At 38.5% G+C, this 18,920-nt stretch overlaps 1 protein-coding gene and 1 pseudogene across 2 annotated transcripts in view; both read right to left on the reverse strand.

Moving 5' to 3' along the window:
• Positions 1–18,920, reverse strand: part of MED6 (mediator complex subunit 6) — a 48,035-nt gene that overhangs the window by 20,895 nt on the left and 8,220 nt on the right. Inside the window, 5 exon segments of one of the 2 annotated variants that reach the window (NM_001034237.2) lie at positions 6,443–6,849; positions 7,307–7,334; positions 15,699–15,814; positions 17,218–17,326; positions 17,625–17,707. In NM_001034237.2, the coding sequence (NP_001029409.1) occupies positions 6,719–6,849; positions 7,307–7,334; positions 15,699–15,814; positions 17,218–17,326; positions 17,625–17,707 (467 nt within the window). In that variant the 3' untranslated portion in view covers positions 6,443–6,718. 2 annotated transcript variants of the gene reach the window in all.
• On the reverse strand, positions 9,957–14,489 carry LOC107132883 (proteasome subunit alpha type-2-like; annotated as a pseudogene).

The following is an 18,920-nucleotide window of genomic DNA, read 5'->3' on the forward strand; positions in this document are numbered from 1 at the left end:
GTAACAGATCCAATCTGTCTACTGCTATGCCTTCACGTTTCTGTAACTGGGACTGAGATTTGGAACCAGGGGAATCTTAATGTCAACCTAGACATGAGTCAACTTCTTGACAACTTCGAGTCAAGGGAAGTGTTCATCTGTACCCCCGTTTGCCATGTTTCTGGGCATCTGTTTGTGTGCAAGGACTTTTCTAATGTATTTAAGTTGGCTTGAATCTCAGGGATATGCTACCATCATTTTGGGCAAGCCTCAAAGTAAATCAATTGCTTTCATTTTGCAGTGGTCATTGTTCAACAAGGGTCATAATCTTGTTATGTCTCATACATAGGAATTCTGTTTATGTGAGAAAAAACACTGCATCATGAATGCCTATAATACAAGTACCAGTGCTCCTGGCAACTGCTGCTATGGAAGTTACTTTAACCTCATTCATCACAAGGGACTCTGTGTAATGAATACACCAGCTTCTCAAAACATCAGCCATCAGAATAATGTCATAATAAGGAAGCGGAAGTTGAAAAAGTACGCTGTGACTGTGGATCAGAATGTCAGTGCAGAAAGGATCCTTGTGTACTTCTTGTAAATTGAAACCTTGGGCAGGCTGCTTTTGGATCTTGCCATGTAAAATGTAAGTCTGCTTCTCTTAGAATGCTCTATAGAGCACAAGAATGTAACCTTCCTGAGTGGTACAATGGAAGTTCAAGGTGACGCCCTGGCAATTTCTATGTGCAAGATGGGATGCCTTGTGGTGACACCATCTACTGCTATCACAAAATGTGTAACAACCACAATAAACTAGGTCAATACATTTTTTATCATAAAGCAAGGAGTGCCCCCTGAGCAGATACAAAACAATTAATGCACAAGGAGATCACTGAGGCCAATATGGTGTGGAAATTCAACATACAAAAGATGTCTTTCTTCAAATGTTTTGTGTGAAAGAGTAAAGCGTGAATACATAAACAATTCCCAATCTAAAGTAACACAATGCCATAATTCAGACAACACTGTTAAAGGTATCAAGTATTAGGAAGCCAGCTCCCACTTTGGGAAGGATACAGTTGATATTGGAGAAGTAAGAGATGGCACCCTGTGTGCTATAGGCAAGGTATGTATAAGGAGCTGTGTCCGTTATTCGACCCTCAACTCTGTAAATTAGAGAAATGTCATTAAGAGAGGAGTATGCAATGATGAAAAACATTGCAACTACTGGTTGGAGTATTGTAACTTTACATGGAGAATGCAAAATAATGAAGCTTGTAGATAATGACAGAAGAGTACATTTTCATAACTACAATGTAGAGAAAAACCTCAAACAAGACACAAAAAAGCATTAATAATGGAGGAGACTGACAAACCAAGCAATGTTAAAATTAGAAACACTTGATCATTTTTCAGTTCAGTTCAGTTGCTCAGTTGTGTCCAACTCTTTGCGACCCCATGGACTGCAGCACACCAGGCCTCCCTGTCCATCACCAACTCCCGGAGTCCACCCAAACTCATGTCCATTGAGTCGGTGATGCCATCCAACCATCTCATCCTCTGTCTTCCCCTTCTCCTCCTGCCCTCAATCTTTCCCAGCATCAGGGTCTTTTCAAATGAGTCAGCTCTTCGCATCAGGTGGCCAAAGGATTGGAGTTTCAGCTTCAAAATCAGTCCTTCCAGTGAACACCCAGGACTGATTTCCTTCAGAATGGACTGGTTGGATCTCCTTGCAGTCCAAGGGACTCTCAAGAGTCTTCTCCAACACCATAGTTCAGAAGCATCAATTCTTTGGCACTAAGCTTTCTTTATAGTCCAACTCTCACATCCATGCATGACCACTGGAAAAACAACGGCCTTGACTCAACAGACCTTTGTTGACAAAGTAATGTCTCTGCTTTTTAATATGCTGTCTAGGTTGTTCATAACCTTTTATTAAAAGGAGCAAGCATCTTTTAATTTCATGGCTGCAATCACCATCTGCAGTGATTTTGGAGCCCAGAAAAATAAAGTCAGCCACTGTTTCCACTGTTTCCCCATCTATTTGCCATGAAGATGGGTCCGGATGCCATGATCTGAATGTTGAGCTTTAAGCCAACTTTTTCACTCTCCTCTTTCACCTTCATCTTTAGTTCTTCTTCACTTTCTGCCATAAGGGTCGTGTCATCTGCATATCTGAGGTTACTGATATTTCTCCCGGCAATCTTGATTCCAGCTTGTGCTTCTTCCAGCCCAGCGTTTCTCATGATCATTTTAAGTCACCATTAAAGGGTAAGAAGGCAAGCCAGAGTGGACTTACACCCTGGCTTTAAAGATAAATTTAAAAACAATACATGTAAGGACTCTTGTCCATGCATACAAAGGACTCTTCTGACTCTGGGAGACAAACAGACAAAACATACTTCACAAAAATGGACACACTTCACAAAAAAGAATATTCAAATAGTCAATAGTCGCAGGAAAGAATGCTTAATTAACATCACTAAATCATCAGGAAATAAAAATTTCAGCCTCAACAAGATACACAAGACGGGTGGTAGTGGTGCTGCTCAGTCACCTAGTCATGTTCGACTCTTTGTGACCCCATGGACTGCTGCAAGATAGGCCTCCCTGTCCCTCACCATCTCCCAAAGTTGGCTTTTCACATCAAGTGGCCAAAGTATTAGAGCTTCAGCATCAGTTCTTCCAACGAATATTCAGGCTTGATTTCCTTTAAGATTGCTTGGTTTGATCTGCTTGCTGTCCAAGGGACGTTCAAAAGAGCCTTCTCCAGCACCACAGTTCAAAAGCATCAATGCTTTGGCGCTCAACCTTCTTTATGGTCCAACTCTCATATACGTACATATAGTCAAAACTATAGTTTTGACTATATGGACCTTTGTCAGCAAAGTGATGTCTCTGCTTTTTAATATGCTGTCTAGGTTTGTCATAGCTTTCCTTCCCAGGAGCAGTGTCTTTTAATTTCATGGTTGCAGTCATCATCTGCAGTGATTTTTGGGGTAGCTTTTAATATATACAGAATAAACAGATGTGTGTGCAGACATACATGTATTCATTCATGTCACACACACACACACATTTCTTTTCTTTTTTTTGGCTATGCCATGCAACATGCAGGATCTTACTTCCAGAACCAGGGATTGAACCCATGCCCCCTGTAATGGCAGCATGGAGTCTGGAGACATCCCCACCAGGGATGTCCCAGTATATGTCTATTTCTTAACTCTATCATCTAAAAAAGCCCAGAAGCCATGCACCCCAGTAGCAAATGAACACACCTAGCACACAGATCTTGATTTCCAAATATATTCTCTATTAAAAAGAAGGAGGGACCCTTAGAGAAATGGCTGACTCGAGGGTTTTTGAGATGAACTTGGGGTATCTTATTGTGCCAAAACACAAAAGATACTCAAGGAATGACAGGATTATGTCAAAAGGACCACAGGAATCAGTTTGAACTGGTTCCCATTGGCCCAGTCTGGCACAATTTGAGCATCAGTATAAATTAATGACAATGAAGAAATAACAACACATTGAACAAATAAGATTCCAGGTGTCTACAGTGATATAAACAAGTAAGTACTGGGGTGGGGGCGGTGCAGGTGCAGCTCTTATTTATAATAGAAAGCCAAGTAATAAACACAGAAAGAAAGAAGAAATTAGAAAACCACCATTTGGCAACCCTAATAGTAAGAAATGATTCAGGTAAGAATGATCAATGAAAGCTGCCGGAGGGTAAAATTTTGAGGAATAACATGGCATTTACAGAGCCTCAAACTATTCCCCCACCCCATATCCCCACCTCATGATACTTAAAATTATGAAAAGAAAAATTCTAACTTTACAGTGGAGTACCTGACAAACACTACCTTAACCAAGTATTCCAAGTTAACATCACCAGCAATGGAACAAATAGCTCATGCCTCCATAAGCATCTTTTCCATGGTATTCCTAACAAAAGTACATGAGGTGAATTTAATTATGAAAATGTATCAAACAAACCCAAACTAAGAAACATTCAACAAAATAACTGGCCCAAACTCTTTAAATATTAAGTCATGAAAAACAAGGAATTAAAGAACTGTTCCAGATTAAAGCAGACTAGAGAGACAAGACAACTAAATCTAATGTACAATTCAGGATATTCTTTTGCTGACATTCCTGGCACCACTAGCAAGACCTAAAAAAGACCTACAGATTAGATAATGGTATCATACTGGTTTAATTTTGATAATTGTGCCAAGACTATGTAAGAGAATGTCCTTGATCTTAGGAAATGTACACTAAAATTCTAAGGGGAAACAGGTATCATGACTGCAGTTGTCTCTCAATTCAAAATAAGAGGTGTACATATGTATTATACATATGCATACACACTCACAGGGCTTCCCTGATGGCTCAGTGGTAAAGAATCCACCTGCCAATGCAGGAGACACAGGTTTCACCCCTGGGTCTGGAAGGTCCCCCGGAGAAGGAAATGGCAACCCAATCCAGTATTCTTGCCTGGAAAATCCCATGGATGGAGGAGCCTGGTGGGCTACAGTCCATGGGATTGCAAAAGAGCTGGTCATGACTAAGCAACTAAACAACAATAATACACATTCGCACATATAGAGAGACAGAGAGAGACAGCAAATGACAGCAGGAGTTAGAGACAAAGATTAAAGAATAAACAAACATGGAAAATGTTGTTATATGGGGAATTTGGGCAAAAAGTATATATGGAGGAATTATTTGTACTATTTCTACAATTATTTGTAACTTTTCTATAACCTTGAAATTGTCAAAATTAAAAATCTTACACAATTCAGAAAATTAGATATTTCATAAAAGCAAAAATCAAAGATAAGAAATTATTCAACCACTTAAAATAATGAAACACCATTTTTTTGCTACTTTGCACTAAAAATGTGTACTGTAATACTTAGTGTTAGCAAGATTCTGGAGAAGTTGGTATTTTCATATTTTGCTGTTACAATAGTTAACAGCAAAACTTTTGAGAAAAACAACCTGGCAATATGGACTAACAGCAAAAAAAAAGTACAGATTCTAGTGATTCTACTGCTGGGAGTCTATACTAAGGAAATAAATGCTAAATGTAATCACTGCATGCGTGCATGCTAAGTTGTTTCAGTCATGTCCAACTCTGTGCGACCACATGAACTGCAGTCTGCCAGGCCCCTCTGTTCCTGGGATTCTCCAGGCAAGAACATTGGAGTGGGTTGCTGTGTCCTCCTCCAGGAGACTTTCCTGACCTAAGGATCAAACCTATGTCTCTTGCATCTAACCTGCAATGGCAGGCGGGCTCATTACCATTACCACCACTTGGAAAGCCCTGAAATCACTACAGTCTTATTTAAATAATGCAAACTGGGAAAAACTTAAGTACAACACAGGGAGAGTTTAAGAAAACAGATATAATCATTCAAAGGAATTATTCAGTCAATAAACTATAAATAGTCTATAAAAACTAAGTAATCATGGCATAGTGCATCAATTCAGTTCAGTTCAGTCGCTCAGTCATGTCCAACTCTTTGCGACCCCATGAATCACAGCACGCCAGGCCTCCCTGTCCATCACCAATTCCTGGAGTTCACCCAGACTCACGTCCATTGAGTCAGTGATGCCATCCAGCCATCTCATCCTCTATCGTCCCCTTCTCCTCCTGCCCCCAATCCCTCCCAGCATCAGAGTCTTTTCCAATGAGTCAACTCTTCACATGAGGTGCCCAAAGTACTGGAGTTTCAGCTTTAGCATCATTCCTTCCAAAGAAATCCCAGGGCTGATCTCCTTCAGAATGGACTGGTTGTATCTCCTTGCAGTCCAAGGGACTCTCAAGAGTCTTCTCCAACACCACAGTTCAAAAGCATCCATTCTTCGGTGCTCAGCCTTCTTCACAGGCCAACTCTCACATCCATACATGACCACAGGAAAAACCATAGCCTTGACTAGACGGACCTTTGTTGGCAAAGTAATGTCTCTGCTTTTGAATATGCTATCTAGGTTGGTCATAACTTTCCTTCCAAGGAGTAAGCGTCTTTTAATAGTGCATACAACAGACAAAACATGATAAAGTAAAACAGTATGAAGAGAAAAATTACAAACTATGGTTTTAAAAATATCTACACATAGGAATTTTCCTGGTGGTCCAGTGGTTAAGACTCCATGCTTCCATGCCACACAGTGAAGCCAAAAAAAAAAAGAATCTACACATAGAAAAAGAAGACAAGGAAAATTCACAACATTGCTGTGGTATTTGTGGGACATTGGTTTCAGTGAATAAGGTTGTTTTCCCTTTATCTTTCACATTGTCAGTAACTTTACTATTTTAATACTGAGGAATATGCAACTAAGAATAGAAAATCAGCTTAGTTACTACTTTAACAAAAATCCTTTGTGTCTGCAAAATGTACCTGGACATATTTCAGAGGGAAAATAGGGGGGGAAAGTCAAGATAAAGTAATTTATACAAATACCTTTATTTTGTTTTTAAACATATATAGCAGTAAACATGTGAGACAGGAAGCTGCTTAAGTCCAGAAGGGACAAGGTTACAAAAGATACATTAAAAATATTTAGGTTGATAGCATGAGCATCCTTAACATCCTTTCTTAAAGAATAAGCACATTCTATACAAATGATTGTGACAAAGAATTTTAAAGTTCAAGAGCCTGTCACAGTAATGAGGTAAACCGTGGCCAAGAGGAGTCTTGCCAGCTTCTCTCTTCTCCAATACTCACTGGAGTCTCATTCGTTTTTCAGGTGGGCCTTTAGTGCCCACTGTCTGTTGCACATTCTTTGCGGTCTCCTTCTCCTCAGATTTTACAGTCTCTGGTAGAGGTTCTGCCTCTTTCTTTGTCTGATCCACTAGACATCAAAAGCAGATATTTTTTGGAGGGATGGTGGGTGGAGGGACGAGACCAGTTTAGACAATGGTTAATGTGAATGGTTCAGACTCTCAAATTCACTTAAACCACTTATCCCAAGTTCTAGATTTAGCTGTTTCATCAGGCAGATGTTTAAGAATCAATTCATTTTACCTGGTAAGACCCAAAACCTGGTAATACAAGCAAATTATGATACAACCTCAAATCACCTCAGCTTTTCCACGCATCCTCAATACCTATTCATCCCACTCCAATTCATCTTTTAAATACTACTATAATTACCACAAAAACACCATCTTTTGGCAATTCAGCAAATCAAAACAAAGGTTAGGAGTAACAAATTACCATTAGAGAGTCTAAAAGGACAAAATGACAATTCATCTCACATGTTATAGTTATTATTTCAAGTTTAGTAAGAGTTATCAGATGAACCATACCTGGGACAGGCTTTTCTCCAGACTTTTGCTGTAAGTTTAAGAGTAGGGGAGGGAGGTGGAGGAAAAGGAGAAAAAAAACAGGGAAGGTTAGCAAAGCTTTCTTCTTCTTGACTTCATAATTTTCATTAAAATTATACCTGCATGCAAATTATATTATAAATTACTTGATGAAGAACTACTATCCATGTACCATAAAAAGTAAACTTATTCTCTACTTCTTAACCCCCAGTTCCAAAAAGACACAAATGTAAAACTAGAACCAAAGAATCAAACATTTAAAAAAAAGAAAAACCTTGAACATCAATAAAGTCCTTTGTGTCTGCACTGAGGCTACAATTTTTTAAAAAGTAGCTAAGGAGAATCCAATGAGAGGGAATAATGGAGCTTTTCAAAACTCCATAGACTTACTTGCTTAGGGCAAACGAGCTATAAGTAAGCAGAATGAAATCTGGATGACTGATTTTTAAAGTTGGCAGGTATCAGAAGTAAAGAAAGAGGTATTTTTCTCTGAATATAAGACTTCTGTTGAGTAAGTACACTATTAGAAATCACACTGCAGGAAAAAATGACGGGGGCACTAGGAGTCAGGAACAAGGTCAGATCCTTCATTCAGCACGGCAATTCTTAAACGTGAGTGGGCCCTGTCGTCTCTAGGATCTCTTTCCCAAGTTAAATGCTTTAAAACACTTTTCTCCTCCCCCACTCCTTCTTCGTCCTCAAGGCTCACAACCTACCCTTCACCATCAGCCAAGGAAGGTGTCAACATCCCAAACTCTCTCCCTTCTGCTGCTGCTACTGCTAAGTCACTTCAGTCGTGTCCGACTCTATGCAACCCCATAGATGGCAGCCCACCAGGCTCCCCAGTCCCTGGGATTCTGCAGGCAAGAACACTGGAGCGGCTTGCCATTTCATGCAGACATACATACATGAAAAATACTTCTCTATACTTCCCTGTCATCTCAGAATAAAAGTGTTCTAATAGAACACTTAATGCCTCTATTTGTTTTCTGAATTTCCTTCTGAATTTACATGCCCTCCCTAAGCTTTCTTTTCTATTCCTACAACTAAAGGCTTCAAAATTTTCTGTTATCATATGCTCCAGAGTCATGCTGCCCACTGCCTACCAACCCACTCCAACTACAAGTTCTGGGAACCACTACACTTAATAAGACCAAAACTGAGTTTTCCATTATTACCCACTGTACAGAAAAGGTTAACACAGAAGGCCTGAGGCTTTGATCCTTAAAAGGGCCAGCTTGGAAGGTTGGCCTTTGACTGGTATCTGGAAACTTGGATTTCAGGAGGGTTCCCACCATTTCCTAACTGATAACAGCAGTTAATTATGCCTAGACTGTATTTACAATGCTGTTTTTGCTTCCTTCAAAGAATGTGGTGGAATTTTGGTATGTGCTAGGCGCGGGGGTGCTAAGTCCCTTCAGTTGTGTCCAACTCTGTGCAACTCTATGAACTATAGTCTGCCAGGCTCCTCTGCCCATGGGATCCTCCAGGTATGAATACTGGAGTGGGTTGCCAGGCCCTTCTCCAGGGGATCTTCCCAACCCAGGGACTGAACCCACATCTCATGTCTCATGCATTCGCCAGGCAGGTTCTTTACCACTAGTGCCACCCGAGAAGCCTACATGTGTTAGGTAAAGGGCACCTGAAAAACCTCCCAAAACCTGGGCACCAAGTCTCTAACAGACTTCCTAGGGCAGAAACATCACAAACACGTTGATGCATTTTCACTGTTGAAACAAAAGAGTATATCCCGTATGACTCTTGGGTTATGGGTTTAAAATAGTGACTGAATACTGGACTATAGAGTTAACAATAAACTCCTTTGTGGAGCATATAAAGTTCTCCTAAATATGACTTTAATCCAATTTTTAAGTCTCATATTTCACCACTCTTCCCTTCATAAAACATATAAAAGTAATCAAACTTCAGAGTATTTTCTGGTTCTTTTTTTTTTTTTTTTACAAGTACACTACAGTATAACTGATATGCAAAAATATGGCACATATTTGATATACACAACTTGGTGAGTCTGGACATACACATATACCTGTGATACCATCATCACAATCAAGGTAATAAACATATCCATCACCTCCAAGATTCCTCTTGCTGCTTTAGTTTGGAGTTCTGTGTGTTTGTGTGCATGCACGCTAAGAACACTCAACATGAGATCCACCCTCCTAGCAAGTTTTTAAATGCACAACACTGTATTATCAACTATAAGCAGTATGCTATACAGCCTATCTCTACAACTTATTCATATTCATAGAGCTGTAACTACATCCTTTTTACAACTCCTTATTTTCCTCTTCCTTCATCCTCTGGCAATCACTATAATGTTTCTGCACCTGTAAGTCTGACTACTGAATATTCTGGATACCTCATATAAGTGAAATCATACAGTATTCATCCTTAGGTGACTCACTTATCTCACTTAGCACAATTATCTCCCAGGTTCATCCATGATACCACAAATAGTACAATTTCCTTTTTTTTCTAAGACTGAATAATATTTAACTGTAGGTCTATCCCACAGTTTCTTTTTTGGAAGTTAATTTAAGAGTTTATTATGATGTATAAGTCTCATTTTAAAAACATCAGTCCATCAAACCATGTAGAAATAAGTATGCAAAAAGTCTACAAAACAAAACATACTTTAAACATGTTTAAGTAGAGAAGTTATCTGAAATTCTGGATTTTCAGTCACTTAATTATTTGCATTATTATGCAATGGCAGCCAAATAATCCTTAACTTCAGTTGGGGAAAGCCTCTTAAATCCAGCTTCATTGCAGATTCCAACTTCTATATTATCTTCTGTCATATGCCCTTCAAAGCTTTCCTTTAGGGTTAATATGACTGTATGAATGGCATCTTCAAGTTCCAGATCTTCATTATATCTTTTCTCAAGGAAAGTTTTCCCATTCACATAGTTCTTTCCCATTGCTGTGGCTTTCCAGACAAAGTAAGCTCCAGATGGATCTGACTGAAATAAATATGGCCATCCTTCATTCCAACTACAGATAAGTAAAGAAACTCCAAATGGGCGAACACCATCTGACTGGGTGTATTCCATCATGGAAGCTACTCCCTGGACCAGCTGAGCTCTGGGAATGGGCTCTTGGTAAACGAGACAGCACTGTTGAGCTAGTTTTCAAGCTCTGTGCACAAGTACCCTGTAATCTGGGCCCATGCCACTATACACCAAACCTATATGCTTGGTGACTGGTTCCACTTTGTGGACACTTCGCTCATCATACAGAATGGATTTCTGTTTCTTCTCAGTTGCCAAGACCATGCCACTTGCAGCTTTAATTCCCACTGAAGGAGCTCCTCCAGCTACAGCAGCCAAAGCATATTCTATTTGGACAAGTTTACCAGACGGGCTGAATGTAGTCAGCAAAAAGCTGTAACCACGCTCTGCCACCTTTACCCGAAGACCTTATCCCAGTTTCTTTATCCATTCATCTGTTGATGGACATTATGGCTGCTTCCAGATTTTGGCTATTGTGAATAATGCTAAAATATTCACAATAATTATAAATGTGGGAGTACAGATAACTCAGATTTCAAACTATATTACAAAGCCACAGAAACCAAAACAGTATGGTACTGGAATAAAAACAGACACAGAGCAAGGGAACAAAACAGAGCCCAGAAATAAACCCATGTTTATATGGTCAATTTACACCACACACAATAATTAACTCAAATGGATTAAAGACTTGAATGTAAGACCTGAAATCATAAAACTCCCAAAAGAACAGACAGTAAGTTCCCTGACATCAGTCCTGGTGATGACTTTTTGGGTATGACACCAAAAGCAAACATAAACAAGTGGGACTATATACATCAAACCAAAGAGCTTCAGGCAATCTACAAAATGGAAGGAAATAAGTGCAAATCTCATATCTGGTAAGAAGTTAATATCCAAAATATATAGACAACTTATACAAGTTAACAGCATAAAACAAACACTTCAGTTAAAAACTGGGCAGAGGACCTGAATAGGTATTTTTCCAAAAAAGATACACAGATGGCCAACAGATACATGAGAGGTGCTCAACATCACTAATCATCCAACACAGCACTGTAAAGCAATTACACTCCAATTAAAAAAAAAAAAAAGACAACTGGTGAGAATGTTAAAAAAAAAAAAAAGGACGGGAGGAACACTTGTGCACTAGTGATGGAAATCTAGTGTAGCCACTATAGAAAACTGTATGGAGGTTCCCCTAAAAATTAATAACAGAACTACCATATGACCCAGCAATCCCATTTCTGTGTATATATTCAAATGGAGTGAATACAAGATCTTGAACAGTCACCTGCATTCCCACGTTCACTGAAGCACTATTCACAAAAGTTAAGATATAGAAAACAACCTATACATCTGTCAACAGAAAGGATAAAGATGTGATGTGTATGTGTATGTGTGTGAGAGACTTATGCGATACACACACACACTGGAATATTCTTCAGCCATGAGAAAGGATATCCTCCCATTTGTGAAAAAATGGATGAACTGAAAGAGTATTATACTAAGTGTTGAATAAGTCAGACAGAGAAAGCCAAATATGGTATCATTTATATGTGGAATCTAAAATATTCAAACTTATAGAGAGAAGAGTGGTTTCCACCAGTGGTTGAGGGAGTGGGGGAAATGGGGAGATGCTGGTCAAAGGTAAAAGATGAAGTAAATTCTGGGAATCTAATGTGCAACTTGGTGATTACTGCTAGTATTACTGTAGTATATATTTGAAAGTTGCTAAGAGTAAGGAGATCAAACCAGTCAATCCTAAAGGAAATCAACTCTGAACATTCATTAGAAGGACGATGCTGAAGCTGAAGCTCCAAAACTTTGGCCACCTGATGTGAAGAGCCGACTCACTGGAAAAGACCCTGATGCAGCAAAAGACTGAAGGCAGGAAAAGAAGGGGACAACAGAGGATGAGACGGTTGGATGGCATCACTGATTCAATGGACAAGAGTTTGAACAAACTCCAGGAGACAGTAAAAGACAGGGAAGCCTGGAGTGCTGTAGTCCATGGGGTTGCAAAGAGTCAGACATGACTGAGTGACTGAACAAGAGAGTAAAACTTAAATGAACTCACCATAAAAAAGAAATAGTAATTATGTGACATAACAGAGGTATTAGCTAATGCTATGGTAGTAATCATTTTGCAATATATAAGTGTATCAAATCCACAAGTTGTATATGTTAAACTTACACAACATTGTACACCAGTTATATCTCAATAAAGCTGATAATAAAAAGTTTATCCCTGACTGTTTTTTGATGCTATTTTCAATGGAATTTTCTTGCTACTTTTACTGATAGTTTGTTGTTAGAATATAGACATGCAACTGATTTTTGGGTATTGATTTTATACCCTGAAACTTCACTGAATTCATGTATTGGTTCTAACAGTTTTTTAATGGAGCCATTAGGGTTTGCTATGCAAGCAAACAATTTTACTCCTTTCCTATCTGAATCCCTTTATTTTTTTGTTGGCTATTTCTCTAGCTAGGCCTTCTAATACTGTGTTGCATAGAAGTATGGAGAATGTAATCTTTGTCTTGTTTTTCATCCTAAGAGAAAACGCTTTGTTCTTCCCGACTGAATACGATAGCTGTAGGTCTGTTACAAATGGCTTTTATTATGTTGAGGTATGTTCCTTTCATACCTTTGTTTTTACCGTAACAGGATACTGAATTTTCCCAAATGCTTCTTCTGCATCTACTGAGATGATTATGGGATTTTTATTCTTCATCCTGATAATGTAGTGTATTATAATGATTGATTTTGGTTTGTTGAACCATCTCTGCATCCCAGGGATAAATCCCACTTGATCATGATATATGATCCTCTTAATGGGCTACTGTATTTAATTTGCTAGTATTTCATTGAGAATTTTTGCACGTATTTTTACTAGGAGTATTGGTCTGCAGTTTTCTTGTCTTGTAGTGTCTGTGTCTTTGGTATCAGAGCAATGCTGGCCTCATAAAATGAATCTGGAAATGTTCCCTTCTCTTCAGTTTTTTTGAAGAGTCTGAGAATGGTGTTAATTCTCTTTAAATGTTTGGCAGAATTCACCCATGAAGTCATCTCTTCCTGGACTTTTCTTTGTTGGGAGGTTTAAGATTACTGATTCAGTTCTCCTTACTCATTATTGGTCTGTTCGGATTGTCTATTTCTTAATGAGTCAGTCTTTGGTAGGTCATGTATCAAGGAATTTCTTATAGGTTAACCAATTTCTTGGCATATAAACTGTTTACAGTAGTCTCTTAAGATCATTTTATTTCCATGGCTTCAGCAGTAATGTCTCAAATTTTACTTGAGTCTTTTTTGTTAGTCTAGCTAAAATTTAGTCAATTTTATCTTTTGAAAACACCAGCTCTTAGTTCCTTTGCCTTGTTGTTGTTTGCTTGTTTTTTAAATTGAAGTATAGTTGATTTAAAATGTTGTGTTAGTTTCTGGTGTACCATTGATTCTTTTCTATTATTTTTCTAGTCTCTATCAGTAGAAGTTAAACAACACACTCCTGAACAACCAATAGGCCAAAGAAAGAATAAAAAAGGAGAATCAGAAATTATATGGAGAGAAAGGAAATTGAAAACATAACATATCAGAATTTACAGGACAGCAAAAGAAGTACTATGAGGAAAGTTTACAGTGATAAAACCCTTCATTAAAAAGAAGGAAATATCTTGAAAAATATAACTTTCCACCTCAGGAAATTAGCAAAAGAACAAACAAGGGATTTTCTTGGTTTCTGAGTATATTTTCATCAATAATTTTTCATGTTTTTTGTTTTGCATTTTCCATTTCCCTTTTCTAAATCAGCACTGCACCCCCCCCCAAAAAATGTGAGCCACAAATGCAACTATGTATGTCATTTTAAATTTTCTAGTAGTCACATTTTCAGAAACAGATGAACTTTAATATTTTTAACCAAATGTATTTCAAATAGTATTCTAGACATATAACCAATATTTTTAAACTAGATATTTTATACATACTTTTATGTACTAAGTCCTTGAACCCAGTATGTCTTCCACACATATCACAACTCACTATGGACTAGGCGTGTTTCAAATGCACAACAGCCACATGTGCTGAGGGTCTACTGTACCGTGTAGGTCTAGAGGTTCTGCCTCCACCATTCCTAGTATATACTATGTACTCAGAGAATGAATGGTCAGCCACACCTAATCTCTTACACTCTGTAGTCACGACTCAGTATCTTACATACAGCTGTAATTCACTGATTTATTTATTCAACACACATTGTTTCACCTTCAAGTGCAATTCATGAGATTTCTCTAGACTGACTTTTCTGAATTCCAACTGGGCCTCTGCTGCCTTCAGTACCATAGCACCATTCCAACAGCACATTTCATCCAGTAGAGTCAAAGAAGGGGGAACGGGAGGTCTGTTCTAAAATCATCTCAGGGTGTGAAAACTCTCAATCAGAAACTACCCTTGAAAATCTCTTAAATAGGCCCTCAACAAGAAAAACAGTATCTATGACCTTAAGTCTAAGTATCTAAGTTGTATCCAACTCTTGCGACCCCATGGACTGTAGCCCACCAGGCTCCTCTGTCCATGGGATTCTCCAGGCAAGAATACTGGAGTGGGTTGCCATTTCCTTCACCAGGGGATCTTCCTGACCTGGGATTGAACCTAGGTCTCCTGCATTGCAAGCCAATTCTTTACCAACCAAGCTATGAGGGAACCCCATCTAGGACCTTGTGTGTATATAATCCTGTAAAGACAAATAAGAGCTGAGACAAATCATGAGAATAACATGTTCACATATTCCATTTCACACCTACTTCTCTGCCAAAGCTCATTCAGTAGACCTGCTATTGCTGTTGGAATACCCAAAATGACATAATAAAATTCATTTTAATTTCAACACCAGAACGACATAAGCCTATTTATTTTTACTCCTGCCTCCTCCATTTGTTATGCAAAACCCTCCACATCAAATGTGCTATTGTGTTACAAAAGTTTAAACTATTCTATCATTTAACGACTTATATATCCACTATATTCAGGCTAGAAGGTAGCATACAGCATGACAGCATGAGTTCCAAATTCTAGTTTTGTTACCAACACTTTCAGCAACCTTCTGAATATATTATCTATAAGCAGGCCTCACAGTCTGTGAGGATTCCATAAGGAATTAAACTTCAGAGCACAGAATAGTATTAATTAGATTCCCTTTACCCGTTTTTTCCATTAAGTCCTTGAAAAACTTTCAATTCAGAGTTTTTATGTTTAGATCACATCCGAAACAGTTTTTAATTAAAAATTAAAATGTCAGGAAAAAGTGTTGAATCAAAATTAACCACATGTATTCTCATTACCTGCACAAATTTAGGTGGAAATTTTTGTCTAAGATCTAGGAGCAAAGCATCCACACGCTGTCTCTGGAAAATAGAACTTGGTTCTTCTTTCCTTTTGACTTTAGGTTTGACTTTATCTATTAAAATATGAAGTCCAAATCAAAACACTAATTACTTTGGTGCCTTACATTTCACAAATCTTTGTCTGCCACAAATATATTCAAATTTCATTTTTTTTAATGGCTGCTATTCCAAAGGCAATCCCCCCAAATACATTAAACATAGCATAAGGACAGAAGCATTCAAACTCCCTCTCTGAAATGAGGTTAAAATTCTAACATTTAAAAAGCTGACATATCTTTTAAAGATATTTCAGTTTTAGCATGGATAGACACTGTTCTTATGTTTTCATAATAATTATGAAATAAATAATTATGAAAAACTTTAAGGCTACATTTTCCATAATTATCTAACACATTCTGATTATGTCTGAAACTATCTTATGTTTACTTTAAGTGTATTAAATTTGTTTTTCCCACAAAACCTAATAGGCACAAATGGAAAATGTAATTTTCATAAACTTAAGTTACCATACTCAATTATGAAGACTATAATCCACTAAAAATCAGGACAAACCAGACAACAAAAGATCATGAAGAGAAAAAAGAACTTACAAGAGAAATTCTGAAATTAATCACATGTGGGCGTTTCCCTGGGAGGGGAATATGCTGTGGGTTGTCTCTAAAGGAAGCATTCCAGTTAAGTTTTACTTCAAATACTTCATTAGGGGAAAGAGCTCGTGGGAGAAGTTTATTCAACTCATGCAAACTTTCCTAAGTCAAATGTTGTCGCCAGCACCTACTATCAAGAATAAATACAACCACATCTCAAAGACCCTTTATTCCACGGGTCTGAATTTTATTTCAAGGCTACCTTTTCCATAGTAATTCATCCTAAGTTGCTATTTCTCTAAAGAGAAATGCAGAATATAGGTATACTGCTGTAGATATGTTTCTAGAAGTATTTTTATTGGCAAAATATGGTACAGAACAAGTAGTGGATTAGCAGCTATGGAAACTAGACACCTAGCATCACAACAAGTGGTCATATGGAAAAATCAGAAACAGACTGGTAATGGAGATATGGCTTTAAGAGCATCTCCCCTAGTTCAAAGACTCAGATTTAGGTTCCGGGCTTCAAGATGACTCAAGAGTTAAGAAAGAAGGAAATATCATCATTACTCTTTCCTCATCATGATTTCCCGTATGTTTTCTAAATATTTTAAAACCTTGAATCAACTTATCAGTGACGTCACTTACCAAAGAGATTAAAATTTATACCTGCTGTTGCTATGGGAATGCTATGACTACCACATCTAGTTGCAAGAAACCTAGCTCTGACAATGTTATCATCCTATGAAATTTTCCTATTAGAGGTAAAACACACCAAGAAATCACTGATAGCCATTTTTCGAAAGAAAAACAGCTTCATCCTCCGAGTAACAAAAAGTGTTTTAGGAGGGTCCAGGTGTCCCACCTACCTTGCTCTTCGTGATCTTTGAAGTGCCACCAATACCCTTTGGAAGGGTGATATCGACAGTATGACATAGCTTCATCAAAAGCTGACTGAATGCCATGCACTGCAGTAAGCTGATAAAGGGAAAACCAATTTTGAACTTTTCATCAGTCATCCATAATTTACAAAGTAACTACACAGTATTACATGTGCAAAGACAGTAATTCTTCTGTTTTTCAGAACCTGAATCACTATGTATCTGGGGCTGTGGTATATACTTTGAACATGGAGCTGGCCCACAGGAAGCAATGCTTAAGACATTCTAATGGTCAACACTTTATTCCAAGGGAGAGGAGTTCCTGTTTAATTCTTGGAAGAAGGTAGTTCAGCTAGAAGTTTTCTGTAATGTTTAAAGAATGTAAAGACACTTACCACTCTAGAGTTTATAACTGACCCCAAGTCTGGTGCCTGATAGATCACTCCAGCAATAATATAGTAATCAGCCAGTGGGATAACTAAGGCAGTGGGAGAAACAAACGTTTATTAATACAGCTATGCACACAAACTGCTAAATACACTTCCTTAAGAACTAAAGTTTGACGTTTTCCCATTTTAAAGCTTAAGGTGGGATTTGCCAATTCCTGTTTTTGTAAATAAAGTTATTTAGAAAAATCACCACACCCCTTCATTTGCATCATTATCTAAGGCTGCTACAGCACTAGTGGAGTAGTCTCAGAGACCATGAGGCCCACAAAGCCTAAATACTTAGTCTTTGTGATGTGGACCATCACAGAAGTGTGCTAACTTTTGCTCTAGGAGCAGTGCTTCTTAAACTTACTGATCATCTGAATCATCTGAGTGTCTTGTTAAAATTAGACTCTGAGTAGTAACGACAATGCATTGCTAACAAATTCCTAAGTGATCCAACGCTGCTGTCAGTCAACCCCACTTTGGGGAATAAGACCTTAGAGCACGAGGATGAAGGTATCAGATGCACTCAACTTGGTTCTGTGCTCCAGTCCAAGGTTCTAAGGAATAAAACAGCTGCTAGTGAGGCTGGTGTCATCGTGGGTCACTTCTGTACCTGGAATCCTTCTATCATGGAAACTGTGTCCCTGGGGAGGGACTCTGATCTTTGATTTTGAAAGTTAGTTTGGATTCTTGACTCTGGAACCACAACTTCATTAGCAAAGTCATTCTCTGGAATCAACACCAGGGTGAAGGTTGTTCCCAAAGGTCTTGAAGAGAATATGTGATTTAGGAGATGTAGCTGATCATCTCTGGAATGAGTGTTAGCTCTTTGATTCAAAATCAAGTCTGAATTCTATACTCTCCATACGATTTCTAAAGCAAGTTTTTATTTGGTAACATAACCCAAAGATCAGAGAAGGCAATGGCACCCCACTCCAGCACTCTTGCCTGGAAAATCCCATGGACGGAGCCTGGTGGGCCGCAGTCCATGGGGTCGATAAGAGTCGGACATGACTGAGCGACTTCACTTTCACTTTCATGCATTGGAGAAGGAAATGGCAACCCACTCCAGTGTTCTTGCCTGGAGAATCCCAGGGACAGGGGAGCCTGGTGTGCTGCCGTCTATGGGGTCGCACAGAGTCGGACACGACTGAAGCGACTTAGCAGCAGCAGCAGCAACCCAAAGAAGACTTTTGGTTCAATGTGTCGATGACGGTTTTCAACTGATCTTTTATGAATCTGGTGCAACTGCATCTA

Source organism: Bos taurus, chromosome 10 (genome assembly GCF_002263795.3).
Source record: "Bos taurus isolate L1 Dominette 01449 registration number 42190680 breed Hereford chromosome 10, ARS-UCD2.0, whole genome shotgun sequence".
NCBI lineage: Eukaryota > Metazoa > Chordata > Mammalia > Artiodactyla > Bovidae > Bos > Bos taurus.